General features: G+C 39.5%; 2 protein-coding genes across 6 annotated transcripts; both read right to left on the reverse strand.

Annotated features, from left to right (window-relative positions):
* Positions 1 to 851: 851 nt before the first annotated feature.
* Positions 852 to 3662, reverse strand: tusc2 (tumor suppressor candidate 2). Of its 4 annotated transcripts, none has more exons than XM_022746764.1 (4): positions 3530 to 3662; positions 2570 to 2807; positions 1660 to 1780; positions 852 to 1565 (listed from the first exon to the last, which is right to left on the reverse strand). In XM_022746764.1, exons 2-4 carry the CDS (start codon positions 2716 to 2718, stop codon positions 1500 to 1502), a joined length of 336 nt encoding a protein of 111 aa, XP_022602485.1. In that variant the 5' UTR covers positions 2719 to 2807; positions 3530 to 3662; the 3' UTR covers positions 852 to 1499. The 4 variants fall into 4 exon arrangements, with proteins under 4 accessions (XP_022602485.1, XP_022602484.1, XP_022602483.1 ...); XM_022746763.1 differs by having other exon boundaries at positions 3467 to 3662; XM_022746762.1 differs by having other exon boundaries at positions 3381 to 3662.
* A 329-nt stretch (positions 3663 to 3991) lies between these two features.
* On the reverse strand, positions 3992 to 16425 carry rassf1 (Ras association domain family member 1). Of its 2 annotated transcripts, XM_022746825.1 has the most exons (7): positions 16112 to 16425; positions 14178 to 14530; positions 13063 to 13187; positions 5879 to 5983; positions 5498 to 5783; positions 5274 to 5389; positions 3992 to 5160 (listed from the first exon to the last, which is right to left on the reverse strand). In XM_022746825.1, exons 2-7 carry the CDS (start codon positions 14494 to 14496, stop codon positions 5014 to 5016), a joined length of 1098 nt encoding a protein of 365 aa, XP_022602546.1. In that variant the 5' UTR covers positions 14497 to 14530; positions 16112 to 16425; the 3' UTR covers positions 3992 to 5013. The 2 variants fall into 2 exon arrangements, with proteins under 2 accessions (XP_022602546.1, XP_022602547.1); XM_022746826.1 differs by lacking the exons at positions 13063 to 13187; positions 14178 to 14530; positions 16112 to 16425 and adding an exon at positions 8257 to 8770.
* Between the last annotated feature and the right edge of the window lie 486 nt (positions 16426 to 16911).

Raw genomic sequence — 16911 nt, forward strand, 5'->3', positions numbered from 1 at the left:
TAAAGTTAGCACAGGTAAGGATTCCTGCTGCCATCTAGAGGGTGTATGCCCTACATGTTATTGAAGTGTAAATTAATTGTGTTTCAAAATAAAGTCTGCAGATTACCCTCATCTTGGCAAGAACAGGGAATTAAGGAAGGGAAAAAAAAAAAAAAAAATCTGGTTTCAGATGCACACCACAGCCTTACCTCTCAGCAAGGCAGAGTGAAATTCAATAAGGCAATGAGGAAAAGCTAAAAATAAGACAGAATGTGGAGATGTCAGGGTTATACTTAGAGCTGTCATGGAAGTACAAGAAAGGCTGGTGACATGTTTAAAAGTTACCACTTGACTGAATGAGCTAAAATTATTGCACCATGTGTACATTGAGCTTTTAATCTAAAACTGAAGTTCTTTCTGGATATCTGGCAGCTGGTACTTAAATAATTTGACATTTTGGGAACTACATTTATTCACCTTTTAGAATGAATGAGAAGATCAATACCACTCTTGTGTCTGTGTGTTCAATATTAAGCTAAGCCAGAATCTGGTTAGCTTAGCTTAGCATAAAGACGAAACAGAGGGCAACACCTAGCCTGGCTCTGTCCAAAGATAACACTATTAAAGCTCACTAATTAACTCGTTATATCTTGTTTGTTTAATCTGTCCAAAAACCAAAGACAGACATGAGAATGACAACGTTATCAACTTTCTTATGTAACTCTTGGCAAAACAAATGCGTAATTTCCGAAATGTTGAGCTATGCCTTTAAATGGTAGGCTTCTCATCAGTTTACAACCAAAGAAGGAAGTACAGGACCAAAAAGGCAAACCTTTGACAAAAAATTTCTTGACTCAAGACATTCAGCTCAGTAAACCATTTATTCAAGTATTTCCAACTAAGAAATCTGAAATTATTTACAGTACATTATGTTCACTAGTGCAGGTCTGAGCTCCGGTAACTGAGACACACTCAGACATGACAATACAGAACGTGACCATATATACAATAAATTTCACAATCCTTCATTTTCCTACCCTGTAATTACATCTTCCATCCCGCTTTCACACATTCACTCAAACAAACCTAAGTGCACACATGTACACATACAAAGATACATACAGAGTCTAACACTCTATGTCTCATGGAAGGCATAAACCGTTCCAGCCTTTTCACATCAAGGATGTTTTTCCCTGCAAAAAACTCACAAGAGAAATACAACTTAATTTGATGTATTCTCTAAAACTGCTTACATATCAGCTGGGTAGTGGAAACACAACCTGTACCATCACTACTTTTGTGAATATCAAAATATGGATTTTAGTAAAGAGGACACTCTGACCATAGCTGAATTCAAATGTATAACATTTCATTCAATATATCAATTGAATATGACAGTTTGAATTTTCCTCTTTCTCTCCAGACCACAGTTTCAGTCTCGATCCTGGTTGGAAAAAGACTTTGCTCTGAAATGAGTACCTGTGGCTGCACCTCATAGTAGATCAGCCCTGTGCAATGGTTCACACCTCACAGAGGACGATGGGGAAATCTACATGTATACAGGGGTGGTCGAGCTTTATGATTCCCTGAAAGATAAAACAAACAATATCCAAGATGAAATGAAATGACAATTCTGACAAAACACCCCTGTCCCACATCATCATTTTGATCCAAACTAACCTGTGGAATCAAATTTTTCTGGATCCTCTTCAACTTGGATTTTTTTCTACCATTTTTTGTCACCACCGTCTCCTCATAGAATTCATGGGCAAGGTCACCGTCCTCATCGTAGTATAAAGAACTGCCAACACAGCAAGTAAACATCAGTTTGGAACTACATGTCAGATGAGGAAACTTGCACCAATTCAGAAACAATTGAACCATAATGGGTCAGTTCACCCAAAACACAAACTTTCTCACTTACCTCCAGTGCTGTCTAAGCATGCAGTTAGTTTGAAGTTTTGAAATGCCCACCACTAGCTAATACACCTCACATCTGAGTGTTTTTAGCTGTTACTGATCACTTAATACTTACATATGTCTTGATATCTTCAATATTTAAGTCTAAGTACGTGTTTTCTCTGCCATGTACATTTTTTTAACTGTCCCACTTGGGGTGGATAACGTTGCCGAATTGATCGGTGTTTAAAAACCACAGATATTTTACACACTTAACTGCGGACTGGTTTTATTGAGACAATTTTTTCAAAACAAAAACATTTCCAAAGAAAACTGCTGATAGCAGCTGAGCAGTTACAAAGGATATTCTGTTTGGGGAAACCTGGTGACCTTGTGGTAAAGGCCCTGGTTCATGGCCACTAGGGAACCTTTGTTGCATGTCATTCCCCATACCTATCCTGCCTCATTTTGTGTCAGCTCTCTACTTTCAATTTTATAATAGAGGTATAAAATGCCTCTATTATAGAGCTGTTCACCTTAATTGTATTTGGGTGTCAGAAATCTCAGAGATGGACATCTCACAAAAACCAAAGTTATCAGCATGGATACAGACCATTAAGCATACATGGGAAAATGTATTGTGATTTGGGTGACCCAGCCCTTTACCATTTTCCAATGATGTGTTATTTACCTCCTCCTGGTAAAAACAAATGGTGTTGCATTTCTTGAACCTTTGAGACGGGCCAAAGACTGCTCGTTCCCATCGGTGGCTGAATCACCTCCAGCTCCACTGCCTGAGAAAGGCCAGACTCCTTTGGCTTTGGATCCACTTCCTCCCATTCTTAGAGGTAAGGCATAGTTAGTCTTCAGTTAAAGCTTTCAATCTGGTTGGTGGCCAGAAGCTCTCAATTCCTCACCAAAGCCACGATCTGAGGAGAGAAAGTGCGAAAAGAAAGGACACATTCCCCATCAGACTTGACTTTCACTGCATGATAGTGTTTAGTTGTGTGACTACATGTGTAACTCTCCAAACCACTGTAAAGCACCATTTGTTTAGTGACTATTTAGTAGTTAGAGCTAATATATTTTTGATGAATAACTACAAAATACACTGGGTTTAATGCAGTTAGCGCTACTGTCAATGTGATGAATACCAGCTTTACCCTGGAAAACTGATTTTAACTGGCCTCTCAAGCTGAATTTACATTAAAATACTATACACATACAGTATAAACTCACTAAATATTTCTGAAGCGTCATGTTTATGTTTTATAGACGGCTTCGTTATGCTAGCTTTACAGGAAGCTATCTAGCTAACCGTCTGGGCCAAACGTAAATCGAGCTAGAAAAGCAAGTCACCTGATTCATAACTTAAATAAAATTTCTATATCAACTTATACACACAGATATTGTTTTTATACCTGATTCATGCAGTCTGTATGTCATAAAAGCCACTGTTTGATATTCGGTCAATGCGGCTAATAATAACTCGCTGACGGTACCTGCACGTTTAGGTGAGTTAGCCTGTTAGCTTCTGCCACTGACGCACTAGCTAGACGAAGCAGAGCTGTGTCTCCAAAACACTCACGGAATTATTGTCCTAGACGACCAAAAGGGTACTGCTGAAAGGGACTTCTGATTAATATCCTACCGTGTCACACAGTCATGTCCTGTCATAACTTTTCGCCACCATCTAGGTTAAGCTAGCGTTAGCTGTTTTGGTCCTTGCTATGAGGTGATCAGCTGATCTAACAGACCGGCGGCAGCTGAACAGTTCTTCTTCGTCTGTAAAACAGCAGCTGACATCTAAGAAGCTGCATTACTGCCATCGATCGGCATCAGTCAGCACCTACATTATCCGGACTGTTAAATCTTTTCCATCAGTCCTATTTCCCGCAAGATCATCATCTCAGATTTATTAATGTAAATAATGGCCAGATAAAAATGCATTTAACTGTACGTCTAAAGTATGAATTGTTTTTATTGTTTAATGGGCATTAATATATGGAAGCCCATGCTGAATATGGAAAATATTTTACTTTTAGATCCATAAGAATAAGATATTTTAACAGTCATTTATATGTGATATCTGAAAAACATACACAAACCTGACAGAACTGGGAATTTTTTTACTGAACGCAGTGCACGTTTGACACACATTCGGAAGGTTGCTATAACATGTAAATTTGTACATAGATTGAAACAATGAAAGTAAGATGAAAAACAGAAGACGAATATTTTCTTTAAGGACAGAAAAGAACAGATATAAGGAATGACAAACCGCTTCCAGTGAAACACATGTATACCAATATTCATTCATGATTCCAGTCAACCAGAGTGAATTTGAAATTGCTCTCCCTGACATTCATAATTGCATACAAATGTCCATACATAGGTCATACTCACAAAACTATTCAAACCAAAAAAAAAAAAAGAAAAAAAAAGAAAGAGTTGTACCCACTGGGGGTGTAGAGAGGACATGGCAGACTTTTGAGACTGGGTCTAATGAAAATCCAAATACCTTTCCACAGCAAATATGTGTTTAACTTTCTTACAGGATAGAGATGTCAATATGAGGTTGAAAAGTATGTTTTTCATGGTAGGTTGTTCAGGACCAGATTGAATGTATCTAAAAAAGGCAGTAATGGCTTGTTTGACATGTTATCAGTCTTACATACAGAAAATCATCTAATTTTGAGATGATTTTTTGCTGAACTATAATAGTTCTTTCTAGTAATGTATAACTGACAATGGGATTGTTTTTTAATACCTTATAGTGGCAAAAGCACCACATTTTCTTTAAAGCTAAAGTGACATAGCTGCGGTACAGGATAATCAGAGGCTACCCAAATAGGGACACAACCGCTGTCTCATCTGCCAGTCTTCATGTCTCTCAACTCATTCTCACAGGCACATCAGACTCTCCAGGTGTAAGGCACTTCTCATCTCTCGCATCATTTCACACGCACATTCGCGCTAGCTCTCTCTCTCTCTCTCATTGTCTTGCGCCCTGTCTCACTCTCTCGTTCACCGAAGAGGCGTTTTGAGTTGTATTCTCTGGGATCTTTGGATGCAGCGATGACTGGTGATTGTCCAGCCAAGAGGTGCACGTTTAACCCCGAGCGAAGAGTTGTCTCAACCAGGGGTGGAGCCAGCCAGCGCCTCCTGCATCTTAGTGCGGGCCAGAGCGTATCGCTGCACTATCTGCTTGACGTGTTCCTCTTCTTCACGCTGCAGAATACGCAGGAAGTTCTTTAACTCAGGCATAGAGAAGGCATGCCACTGAAAATGAGGATAGTGGAAAAACTGCATTAGTACATGTAAAGTACATAAACTAATGTTTGTGGAATGCAATGTGTGGTTTGAATCCTTTATTCTCATGTTGTTGCACTCACATTGACCTCTCCAGTTTCGTTTTCTTTGATCACAAAACTGAGGACTTTCTCACTCGGCCCAGCACACAGACGCAGACGGAGGGGACGTTCGGCATCAGACAGCTTGCGAACATAAACTGAAGGAGAGACAAAAAGGCACAATTTATTTTACAGCAAACCAATTTAAATTTAAAAAGTGTATAAAATGACAGTTCAACGTAAATGTAATGAAAAAGAAGTAATACCCTGGTCATGACGCTCGCTACGCTCAAACAGAGCAAATTTGCCAGGATTGTCCACCACAGTAAACTTTTTCAGTAAAGCCTCAATGACCTCACGGGCAGAGGTGCGGGAGCTTATGTGCAGGTGCTTGGATGCATCCTTTGGCAGGTAGAAAGAGGTGCGACGCTTCACTCCGCTAGCCTTCCTCCCTCCAGCATCTTGACCCCCTTTCTTTGGATGTGGAACCGACACAGGTCGCACCAACTTAAACTGCACCTTTATGAAGCCAGTGTAGGAACCATCCTTGTTCTGTTTATTCAAAAGAAAATATAATAAATCATACTGAAGAAAAAAACACCTTCATAATAAAATGCATGGGCGTGGTGTAATTTATCCATACTAACCATGTTCATGAACAGATTGCTGTTGATCTGACCGTTGTATTCCTTGACCTTCTGCTGGATATCTGCAGTTGTCAACTCCTGCTTCCCACAGTCGATTTGTTCATCCTAAAGGGGACAGTGAGTGAGTTACAGTGTTAAACCACCAGGTGTCAGTGCTCACCTCCAAACCACAACAAGAACAAGCACAATATGGACACTTGATACAGGAACATGGGTTATAGCAGTGGTTTCTTAAAAATGTCACGTTTTGTAAAAATTAGAGACATTAAAGATACCTCACATTCATCCAATCACGAAAACATGACCAAAGTGTTTGTGACTCCCAAGTGGAAGTGCAGTTCACAAGGTCACAGTCTTTCACATGGGAAAATAATCCCATTACAGCATGCTGCAGTTGTTTTGAAAACAATTTATGTCTCAATATGTTTGAGAATAGGTGGTTTTACTGTGTGGACCCTGGGTCACATGGAAAAGAAAAACCTAAATTCAAGCGAAAATCTAAATCAAATTTAATTTCACTACTATGATAAGTTGTTATTCCTCAAGGATTCTCTCAAGTTGCTTAGGAGTACAAACACCCACACTTTATTAAAGCGGTGTTGATTGACTTTCTGTTAAGATCTGTTTCTAACACTGAGCACCAGTTGCATCAGACTCTCAACTTCCTGACAACGAAGCAGAGGCGAAAACGATGATGTCAGCTCTGCCCAATCCTGTTGGACTGCTCTGATCCCTCGGTGTAGGAGGAGTAAACGGAGGACGGAGAATGAGGAGGGGAGGGGGGGATGTGCAACTTGCAGCTGTTTGCAATGACTGCGGCCAACGGTTCTGCATTACATTCCTCGACTTGGTATTCATATATAAATAGCCTCCCCACTCAGGCTGTGGGAGAGACAATGCCCTCCCTTGTTTCACCGGCACATCCTGTGAAGTCAGCTGCCTCATCAACCGCACAGTCCCAGTCATGTTTCAGTCATGTTTCAGTCATGCACATTTGGCCATCTAGCATCTGCATGACTGTTAGCTCAATTAGGCCTTTTCCTGTGTGTACAGACCAATTGGCATTTCCTGAATAGACAGAAAATTGAACTCTGCAGCAGTACAAATTTATTTTCCATACTGTACTCCAGCTAATTTCTCATGGTAGGAGCAGGGGGTTTCCTAGGGAGTAAAAGCCAAACATCAATATCCACATAGTAATCTGGATGCTGCTATTATTGGCACTGACACTTAAGCACATTTCTCAGTCATTTTGAGCCAACACTTTTGGATAAATATAGGGAGAAAAATATGACAACTACATTTTCCCCCCAGATTCTATCTCATTTCAAAATGGGATGGACTGTTCAGCCAGACTGTTTAAATGCAAAGTTGCAAGCACTCAAATGGCTGAGTATCTTATATTGATGTCAAGCAGAAAAAGATCAATAGCATCAATCCTTAGGCAAATTGAAAGACTGTAGAGTTAATGTGCTACTGTTAACAATCAATAAATCAATACGAGGGCCAAGTTGAGGTTTCCAATATGGCAACAGTAGAACAAAAACATGTACAGCAACTGTGTCTCTGCATGCCCACTAAAGGAGTGTCATATAAACATTGTGTAAGATATGCCAACACTAAGTAAAAAAAATGGCCAGAAAGAGCCAGAAAATGGTGAATATCAGTGCGTTTTGCTGTAAACTGTATTTGTTTCTCAATAAAGACTGTTGTCATGGGTGTGGGTGACAAAGGGACAGAAAATGAACAAATCCAAAACATTGCATGACTCATCTGTGATTGAGAAATTAGTGTGAAAACCTGAGAGACAAGTGAGGGAATGAATAGGGGGTGTTTGGCTGGAAACATGAGAGGAGTGTGTGCGTCACAAAGCATGACATTTGGGTTAGTTGTTCTGAGTTCATCTGTGGGTCTGTGCTTGTTACAATAATAATAAAAAAAGATACTATGATGTGTGTGTGTGTGTGTGTGTGTGTGTTTTAAGCCAAAACCAGTGTCTGCTCTGCTTTTTCCCCAGTGCTGATATGCATTTTATAAAGTTCACACAACTCAAGCCTCAAGCCTGTTTGCTCAAAACTGGACGGACCAGAACTCCACCCCTCAATTGGCAGGCACCCTCTGTGCTGGGGTGCCCTTGGGCAAAACACACATATCCCAGCAGCATCAGCTCAAGACCAGGGGCGCTGCTGACCCATGACCCCCAAAAAAGTATGGACAAAATACCAAAAACTGACAGTAATAAAAGCAGAACTATAGAGTATTGCTACATGAATCACCCATTTCTGTCTGGTCTCACTTCCCCTTTACATTAAGTTCGCACTTCTATCAAAGCCTGGTGGGTTTTATTTTACATTATCATTGTTATTTCTTCTTCTCACCTGCTTAACATTTAGGTTAGGTTTCCGGGTTTTGGGGAAGAAAGATGTCCGGGCGGTGAAGTACTGCTCAAACTCGGAGTCCTCGTCCTCCTCGCTGCAGTAGCCGCTGCTGGTGGAGCTGCCCCAGGTCATCTCGAAGGAGGGAGTTTTGTCCGAGCTGCTAGCCGCGTCTGTCATGCTGACTACCGTTTAAACAGTTTACACGAGACTCGACGATGGGATGGGTAAGCTACGACGACTAACAGTGTTAAAATAAATCACTTTAGCTAAGTATGGTTTAAGAAATTACCGACACAAAACCGACTGAACAGAAGACTGGCTGAAATGTTCTAAATGACGACAAATAACGTCAATATTGGCTAACTTCAACAACAACCACACGGGCAGACGATGATATATCTCTGATAACAACAGGCTTATCAACAAAATACTACAGATTTCTTCCTCTAACTAAACCTACCGGCCACGTTTCCACTGTACAAACTCTGTCTGTGTGAAACAGGATGTGTTCAGGCCCCCGCCCTTGCTGCCTCGCTTCCTTCCCCCCGCCGAGGCACCACCCAGGTCCGTTGGGTTGAGTTTGGAAAATACACAAAACCAGCGCAGCCGGTCGCGATTGGACGCCGAGAGGAAATAGCACAGTCTTCCCACACCCCTCCCCCTCCCCCTCCCCCACGATGGATGCTGCCGCTTCCCCGCTAAATAAGTCATATGATGACAGGCCAGTATGGTCACACCACCCACACGTGAACATTACAGATGTTTAATTCAAGCACTAAACATTATCTTTACAACCTAAACCACCAAGTCAAGTTACATTTCTTTTATTGTCTAGTTTGGAAAGTTTGAGAGAGGTGAAAACCAGGACTGTATCAGAGAAAGAGGGGCAGATACCCCGAGGCTCTGGATCATAAAGGCCCCCTAAAGGCCATCATTTAACGGGAAATGCTACCACGTGTGATGGAGTAAGTATAGAGATCTTTTATCTACGTAAAAGTTCTAACACCGCATATATAAAAAAGTAAAAGCAAGTAAATGTCCTATAAAATGTTATTTAAGTAAATGTATAATCAGGAAATGTAGTTAATAGTAAAAGTGAAAGTATAGAAAATGTCCCCTGTGACTGTTAAACTATTATTTCATTAGATTGTTAATACTCATATAGGCTACTAACATGTAAACAGCATTTTACTGATGCAGTTGGCTGCGATGGAGCGTATTCTTAACTATTTTATATAAGGCTGCAACTAATCATTATTTTAATTATGGATTAATCTATTCACTATTTCTTGGTTGTTCTTCAAAATAGTGAGAAATGCACATCACAGCTACCCAGAGCCCCGAGCAACAACTGCATATGTCTTGTTTTGCCAACCAATATTTCTGTAATTTGATTATTAAAATAATTACAAAGAAAACACAGCACATTTTGTGGAGCTGTAACCATGATTTTTTTTTGCAGTTTTTGTTGGAAAATGACAAACTATTATCAAAATAGTTGCAATTAATTTTCTTTTTTTTTGCAGTTTTTGTTGGAAAATGACAAACTATTATCAAAATAGTTGCAATTAATTTTCTGTTCTGCGACCCTATAAATCAACTAATTGTTGTTTTATTTGTATTGTTAGGTACTGACCTTTAATTTAAAAAACAGCATCATATTTTATGAGCTGTTCATGTGTTTTGGATGGAAAATATTAATTTCTAAAGTAACTATTAACTATTAAAGCTGTCAGATAAATGTAGTTGTAGATGTATGTAGAAGTATAGTAAAGTATAAACTGGCATGAAAAGAAAATACTCAAGTAAAGTACAAGGGGTACCTCCATTGTGTACCACTGGATGCAAACATAATCACCTGTTATGGCTGCAATATTTTCAGCAGCACTGAAACAGTCAATGAATCAATTAGTCAATCAACAGAAAATTGTCTAGCAATTGTCTGACTTCCACTAGGGGACTCACAAGAAGCACATAAAAAGAAAAGAAATCAAAGCAGCAGAGGTGGAGATAACCTAATTTTTCGAGCCCATTGTGTAATTCAATTGGATGTTTTGGTTACATGGACGTGTGTTTCACAGAAAGCTGAAGTGAAACTGGAAAGTCCAGCAGTGGAGGCAAAGGGAAGCCAGGCTTCCCCTGTTTTCAGCCTTGTATTTGTCATTTTAATAAAACACTTGTTTAACAGTTTCGGTAATTCTTCTGTGCTGTTGCTGCCGTCTCTAGTCCTCCCCTTTTCTGATATACTTCATGCAAAGTGAAACAGGGCCACCCTAAACGTTATGTGTTGAACGTGTGGTGAACTATATACTCCAACCTAGGCTATGTCAAAGTTGACATCCCTTGGTGAAAAAAAAGTGAGGATTAACCAATCAGATGAGGCTACCGTCATGCCACCGCAACAGTGTGAGTAGTTAGTCACACTAACCAAATCATAGCATTTTAATTTGGTTAGTGTGAGTTTGAGAATCTTGTCAGTTTTGCCAACGCTGTACTGACCTGTACCGAGTCATCTGGTCGCTTACCATCACTGATACCAAATACACACACAGTCATTTCACACATGGCACAAAAAAAGTAAAGTAAAGTAATAGCAGCCTCACATAAAAACACCCTGCCACATGACTAAACCATCATGTTATAGGTTTATCAGTCATGTTAAATGATTGCTCTAGGCTACACTGTCTCTCTATGATAGACCTTTTTCTCATTTCAACACCATATGGAAGTTTCTCCACATACCAGCTTATCGTGGTTTAACACTGAGAACAGTTTGTTCATGAAATTATAGTCTTTTTGTGAAATAATGAGAAAGTTTTGTGTTACATGTGTCTAGACATGGTGGACCACTCACTCAATCAATTTTTTGTGCCTCAGCAATCCCTGACCTCGTGTTAAATAATAATGAGTTCCAGACAATGAGGCACGCAAATGAAATTTAGAAAAAAACTGAGCTCTGGTATCAGACTGTTACTAGTCAGTAAAAATAATCATTAGTTACAGCCCTTATTTTCATTACAGATAAAGAGACTCAGTTCCAAGTTTATAGCATCTGAAGTGAGAATCTACAAAAGTGTTTCTATTATCTTTGATTTGAAACAAAAACAGTCCCTCTTACCCAAAGGGAGGGCATGAGTCCAACTGGCCGAGACATTTCAAAATATCTGGTAATTTTCTTCACATGCAGAGGAGTAGGTCACATCTTTCGGCATTACAGCATTGGCTACATTACAAATCACTGAAGCGAGGGTAAGTATTAGCAGATATGTTCAGGGAGGAAATACTTTGGAGCCTCCTAGTGTGAAGCAGTGGGTTCACATGTAAAGTCTCCTACACCCAGCCACTCTTACATTGGGCTTGCCTTCACACTCTGGTTGATCCAATGCTGAAACTTTAAAATGATACAAAGCTTACAGAAGTCAAAATTATAAAAAAGATGCAAATCTGCTTTTTGATGGATACAGAACAAATGAACCACATCTTGTCTCGCATTTTGTGTTTTGATATTTTCTTTGTAACAGGTTGTTGTCATGGCAGATACGTTAACGTTTCGTTGCAGGAAAAACACAGGTGTTATTAATAACATTAATTATATCTGCACTCTATTGAGGTGAGCCAGCCGGAGGGCTCTGACTCACCAGCATGACTTACTGGTGCAGTCCAATATGACAGAACCATCATCAAAGTTATTAGTTCCACCTGTGCTTTTCCTGCTATGTCAAGCCAAAATACCTGCTGTGTGAAAGGCCTATGTAAACAAAGTCCCAAGCACCAACGTCTTCATACTCTGCTAGTTTTTAAATTCTAGTCGTTCTTTGATAAGCAACAAGGGCTTGCCAGAGAGTAAATCATACCCGTTATCAAGAAACCAAACCCTGCTGCCTTGAACAACTACTGGCCCACAGCCTTGACTTCCCTTTTCATAAAGTAATATCCCTGTGGTGTAGAGAAGCATAGTGAGGACTCTGCGACTTAAATTTCAGATGTAGATGATGTGACTTAATCTTTGCTGAAAAAACCCTCATTAAAGGATATGAAATCTTTTCTATATTTACACTGTGTTTTACCACTTGTTTTGTCCCTATAAACTTAAACATGAAACTTGTATAGACGAGCTGGATGTCTACAGTACATTGGTCTTTTAACCAGCTCAAATTAACATAATTATGAACCATTATACTAAAGAAATGTCATGTGATGTGATCTGATTTTTCTTATATGTCTAATACATGTATGTGGGTGTCTGCAAACAGATTTTTCACTGTAGTAACTAGATAAACTGAACCTGATATTGCAAAAGGTGCTCACTAACTAACGTTTTGTGTTTCTTAACAATAAACTTCCTCTTCCAAAATCCCTTCACTTCCTTTTACAAATTAGATGTTGCTAGCTGCCCCCCTCCTAGCTGCTGCTATTCTGCATGACAATTAATTCTGACAAGCTCAGGGAATCCTTAGTTGAACCTGTGCAGTTACTGGAGCTGGGTAAACAGTGTGTATTTATTGCCGTTTAAAATGGTTCCCATTTTTGACCATAAAACAACTGATTTATTCCTTAAAGCATTACAGCAGATAAATTACCTTGTAATCCAATCAGGTAGCGCGCAATGTAGCTGATTGTAAGAGGCACAGTAAGAAGCCTGGAGAAGCTACTGGTTTTCTCACTCTTTGTCTTATTTTTAATAATAACGTTGATGGCACAATACAAGTTAACAGTGACCAATACCGCTTCTGAATGTGGCAAAGCTACATATGAACTACTGAAGAATGCTCAGACAGTCATAATGCCAAATACAAAGGGCCTTACCACATTTGTGTCCGTTTCTATGGTGTGCTCCACAACACATGTTTGGTCGGACACAGAGCCTTGGTCCAAGCTGCAGTCCAACTGGATCAGGGCTCGACAGCGGTAGTGGCATGTGAATCTACAATCTGTAAATGTAGAAAGTCCCTAAATTTAGAGCCACACTGCCAAACACATAAATACATATGACAAAATCGTCAACATAAAGACACGTGATAATAGGGTACAATTGTAAATGGGTGATGTCCTCCACTGGCCATTAAAGGTCACTGCACTTATGGTAAGGTGGCTTTTCCTTGTGATTTTTCTGTGTGTGTGTGTGTGTGTGTGTGTTTGTTTGTGTGTGTTTGTTTGTGTGTCTCGACATACATATAAACAAACACTTGTCAGATATACAAATATACAAATAGCAACTTCCTTCTGTTGAGCGCTGCTGTGAAATAAAACAAAACTAATATACATGCTAATAATAATAATGATAATTAATATAAATATATGATTAATCATTTTGTGGTCTTTGGTCATAATCATGTTTGCTGCTATTAGTTTAAGGTTTGTGTTTGTATTGATAATTCTTTATCATTTGATTATGGTTTCATGTTCAGATTATTGTTCAGAAGCATTTTTTTCTGCACACTCAGTGTCTTACACAAACCACAGCTACATTACAGGAAGTTCTAGACTACTGGGACTCCAACATGAGTCTTGAGCAACAAAAAAAAAGCACAGGTCTATAAAACGATCTTGAGCCTAGATGTTGACCAAACCACCAAAACCATATTAACACCTACATGCATGCTAGATCCTGTTTGTCTTCTTAGACTTCTTAACTGCTAGTAAAATAATACTTTTTGAATCTTGTAGTCCTAACATTAAACCTCTTTGACAAACAGCCCATTTATTTCTGCTGAAAGGCAACATGGAGGACATTTATAGCACGGCATCAAGCATTTAATTTATGATTTCTCCTGCGCCTACACTGGTGGCTATCATGTAACTGTTTAACCAAATTTCCTCTTTCTCTCCATGTTTCTGTCATTTCTGATCATGCATATGCACAGAGGCAGCCACACATGGACACGCCCAGATGCACAAACAGCCCACATAAGCCAACTCACTGACACACCGCAGGCTCTGCTTGTAAAGGCCCCAGATGAAGTCTCCACACAGGTCACACCACGTGGGCTGAGCGTGGCTGCAGGGTTGGAAGTTGTGTCCCTCTCCCTTCTCCTCTTTGAGCTGGGGGTCCTGGGTGCTGCTCAGGACTCTGATGATGCCCACCCGGCTCAGCAGGTCTGGGACCTTCCCCGGGCTGATCCTCAGGGCGTTGGTTCTCTCCAGTCGAGGAGGGGAGCAGGGTGAATGTGTGCTTGTCAGCTCTATCTGTTCTCTGTTGTTGCGCAGGTCACGTAGCTCAATGAACTCCCCACAAGACATTGTGTCACTCAGAGCCTGGCTTTGTCCATTATCACTGACAGGTAGAAAAACAGATTATAATAGAATGCAACATGCCAAAGACACTGTTTTGAACGTTTAAAAAATTGTGATCTTGAAATCATAAAGTTGTATCTTCTTTTGCTTTTTGAGTTGGTCAGAAATCTGCACCATTCACGCAGTAAGTGCTGGTGTTTATGTATCGTCTGACTAGGGATTCCAAATGTTTCCCCACCTGGGTTTTCCCTACCTTGGGACAAAACATTATTTTAAACTAGAAGGGCACTCAGAGAGTGCAGACATCTGCCAAGGCCAAAGCCAAACAAAATATATCAGACTTCAGAGAAAAAAATTCAAAGTAAATAGTAAATGATCTGGATCTGCCCCAGATTGAATGGGTTCTTCCCTGGCCCATTCCCCATTCCTCCACCAAGATCAGTGTAAATTGATTTAGTACTTTTTGTGTAATCACACCTAAACAGACACAGATGAAAACATAACCTGCTTGGTAAAAATTAAATGGACCAGTAGATTTATGACAGTCTTCCCATTAGAAAAAAAAGATCTGTATAAACATACATACATTAACATACATTATTATATATAGTGTATATAGTATATATATATAGTATATAGCTTTCGCTGTGGCAGCCCCTAAAATGTGGAACGATCTGTCTCTGCACATTAGACAGGCGTCTTCCTTGTCTGTTTTTAAATCCCTTCTTAAGACCCATCTCTTTTCCATGGCCTTTGACACCCTGTAAGATGTGATTTTATTTTATTGTTTTATCTTATTTTATGTTATTTTTTGTTTTCTCTTATTATATATCTGTTTTTATTGATGTTTTATGTCTTTTAATTTACCTTGTGTTTATAATTTTATCATGTACAGCACTTTGGTACCTTCTGGTTGTTTTTTAAAGTGCTTTATAAATAAAGCTGGATTGGATTGGATTGGATAGTGGTGGGAATGGCATTCAGATATTTATTTTAAAAATAGCAATACTATAATTTTAAATTAGGCACACAGAATAGTTTTATCAGCTAAATGTACTTAAAGCTTCAAATGTGAAAGTACGCATTATTCAGCAGAATGGCACCTTTACATATTATATGATTTTATTATTGGATCACTGTTACTGATGCTTTAACATATAAAGATCATTTTAATTATAGCTAATTTTAATGTGGTGCAGTTTAATTTGTAACAATTCCTCAGTTTTCTTAGACTATTTTCATGTAAAGTAGATATCACACAAGATTTTATTAACATGCTGTGTTTTTTGCATAAGGCTGTAACCATGTGACACGTTGGTTTGTCACACACAGCGTAGCCTACTGTATTGAAGTGATTATATAATGTTTGATAATCTGCTAACCTAACAAGAAAAGCAGAGTATGATAACCCAATGTAAAACAAATACTGCAACATGTTAATGTATACAAAGTAGACTACAGTAGGTTTTTATTCTTACAAGTAACGGTGCGTTCACGAGGGCTGAATGAACGAGGGTGAATTCTCAAATGTTTAGTCCAAAACAACAATTTAAGTAAATTTAACTTTAAAACGTTTAAAGTAATAAAAAAATAAAATAAAAGTATATTCCAGCCAACTTACCAAAACAGGAGAGAAAACAGCCCCGTGGCAACCGCTTTGTCTCAAAACCTCCTGCATCTGAAGAGAAAAACTTTCCGCAGACATTTCTGACAGTTTCCAAATAACGGAGGTGTGCAGTCCCGGCTACATCTCTGGAAATAAGCTATCATCAACGGCCAGTCACTGTTTACCACAGAGCCCCGGCTTTGACGGGAACGAAGCCGGTAACATCAGACTAACGGCGGTCTGAGAACACTTCTCATGGCACTTACCATCTTCTGATTTAGCCAGAGTCTTCTGCTGTAGGAGGAAGCGGCCTATCATGAAAAGGAGAGAGTGAGATGAAACTGAGCTGCCTGCACCGACATCCGGAATGTTTTCACATAGGGGGTGCTTCTGAGTCCGGAGAGCTCAGCTTATAGTAGGCGTTGCAAAGTTCCCCACCCCTCCAACCACTGTCTTATAGTGTCATGGACCTGGGTTTCATTTTCCACAGCACCGATGACCTAAATGTAAACTGCAAAACTTTAAACTAAAAATGTTCATGTTTAAACACACAGCCACTCCTACCATCTCATACTGACCTCAAACTTTTCACCTGTCTTTTAAGACAAGTCAGACCCTCTGCAGAAGGTCAACAAGCCAAGACTCTGGAAGGGTAAAGTCTGAGCATAATTAGCAGGAATATTAACCAAGAAGAGCGACCACAAATTCCTAAAGACTTTAACTGTTTGTGTGGCTCTATCTGAATGCAGAGACTTTAGGTTTCTCACTAATGTACAGCAGATGTTTGAAAACACCTTCATGCCAGGGTTTCTATG

Source organism: Seriola dumerili, unplaced genomic scaffold (genome assembly GCF_002260705.1).
Source record: "Seriola dumerili isolate Sdu_G_001 unplaced genomic scaffold, Sdu_1.0 BDQW01000109.1, whole genome shotgun sequence".
Classification (NCBI taxonomy): domain Eukaryota; kingdom Metazoa; phylum Chordata; class Actinopteri; order Carangiformes; family Carangidae; genus Seriola; species Seriola dumerili.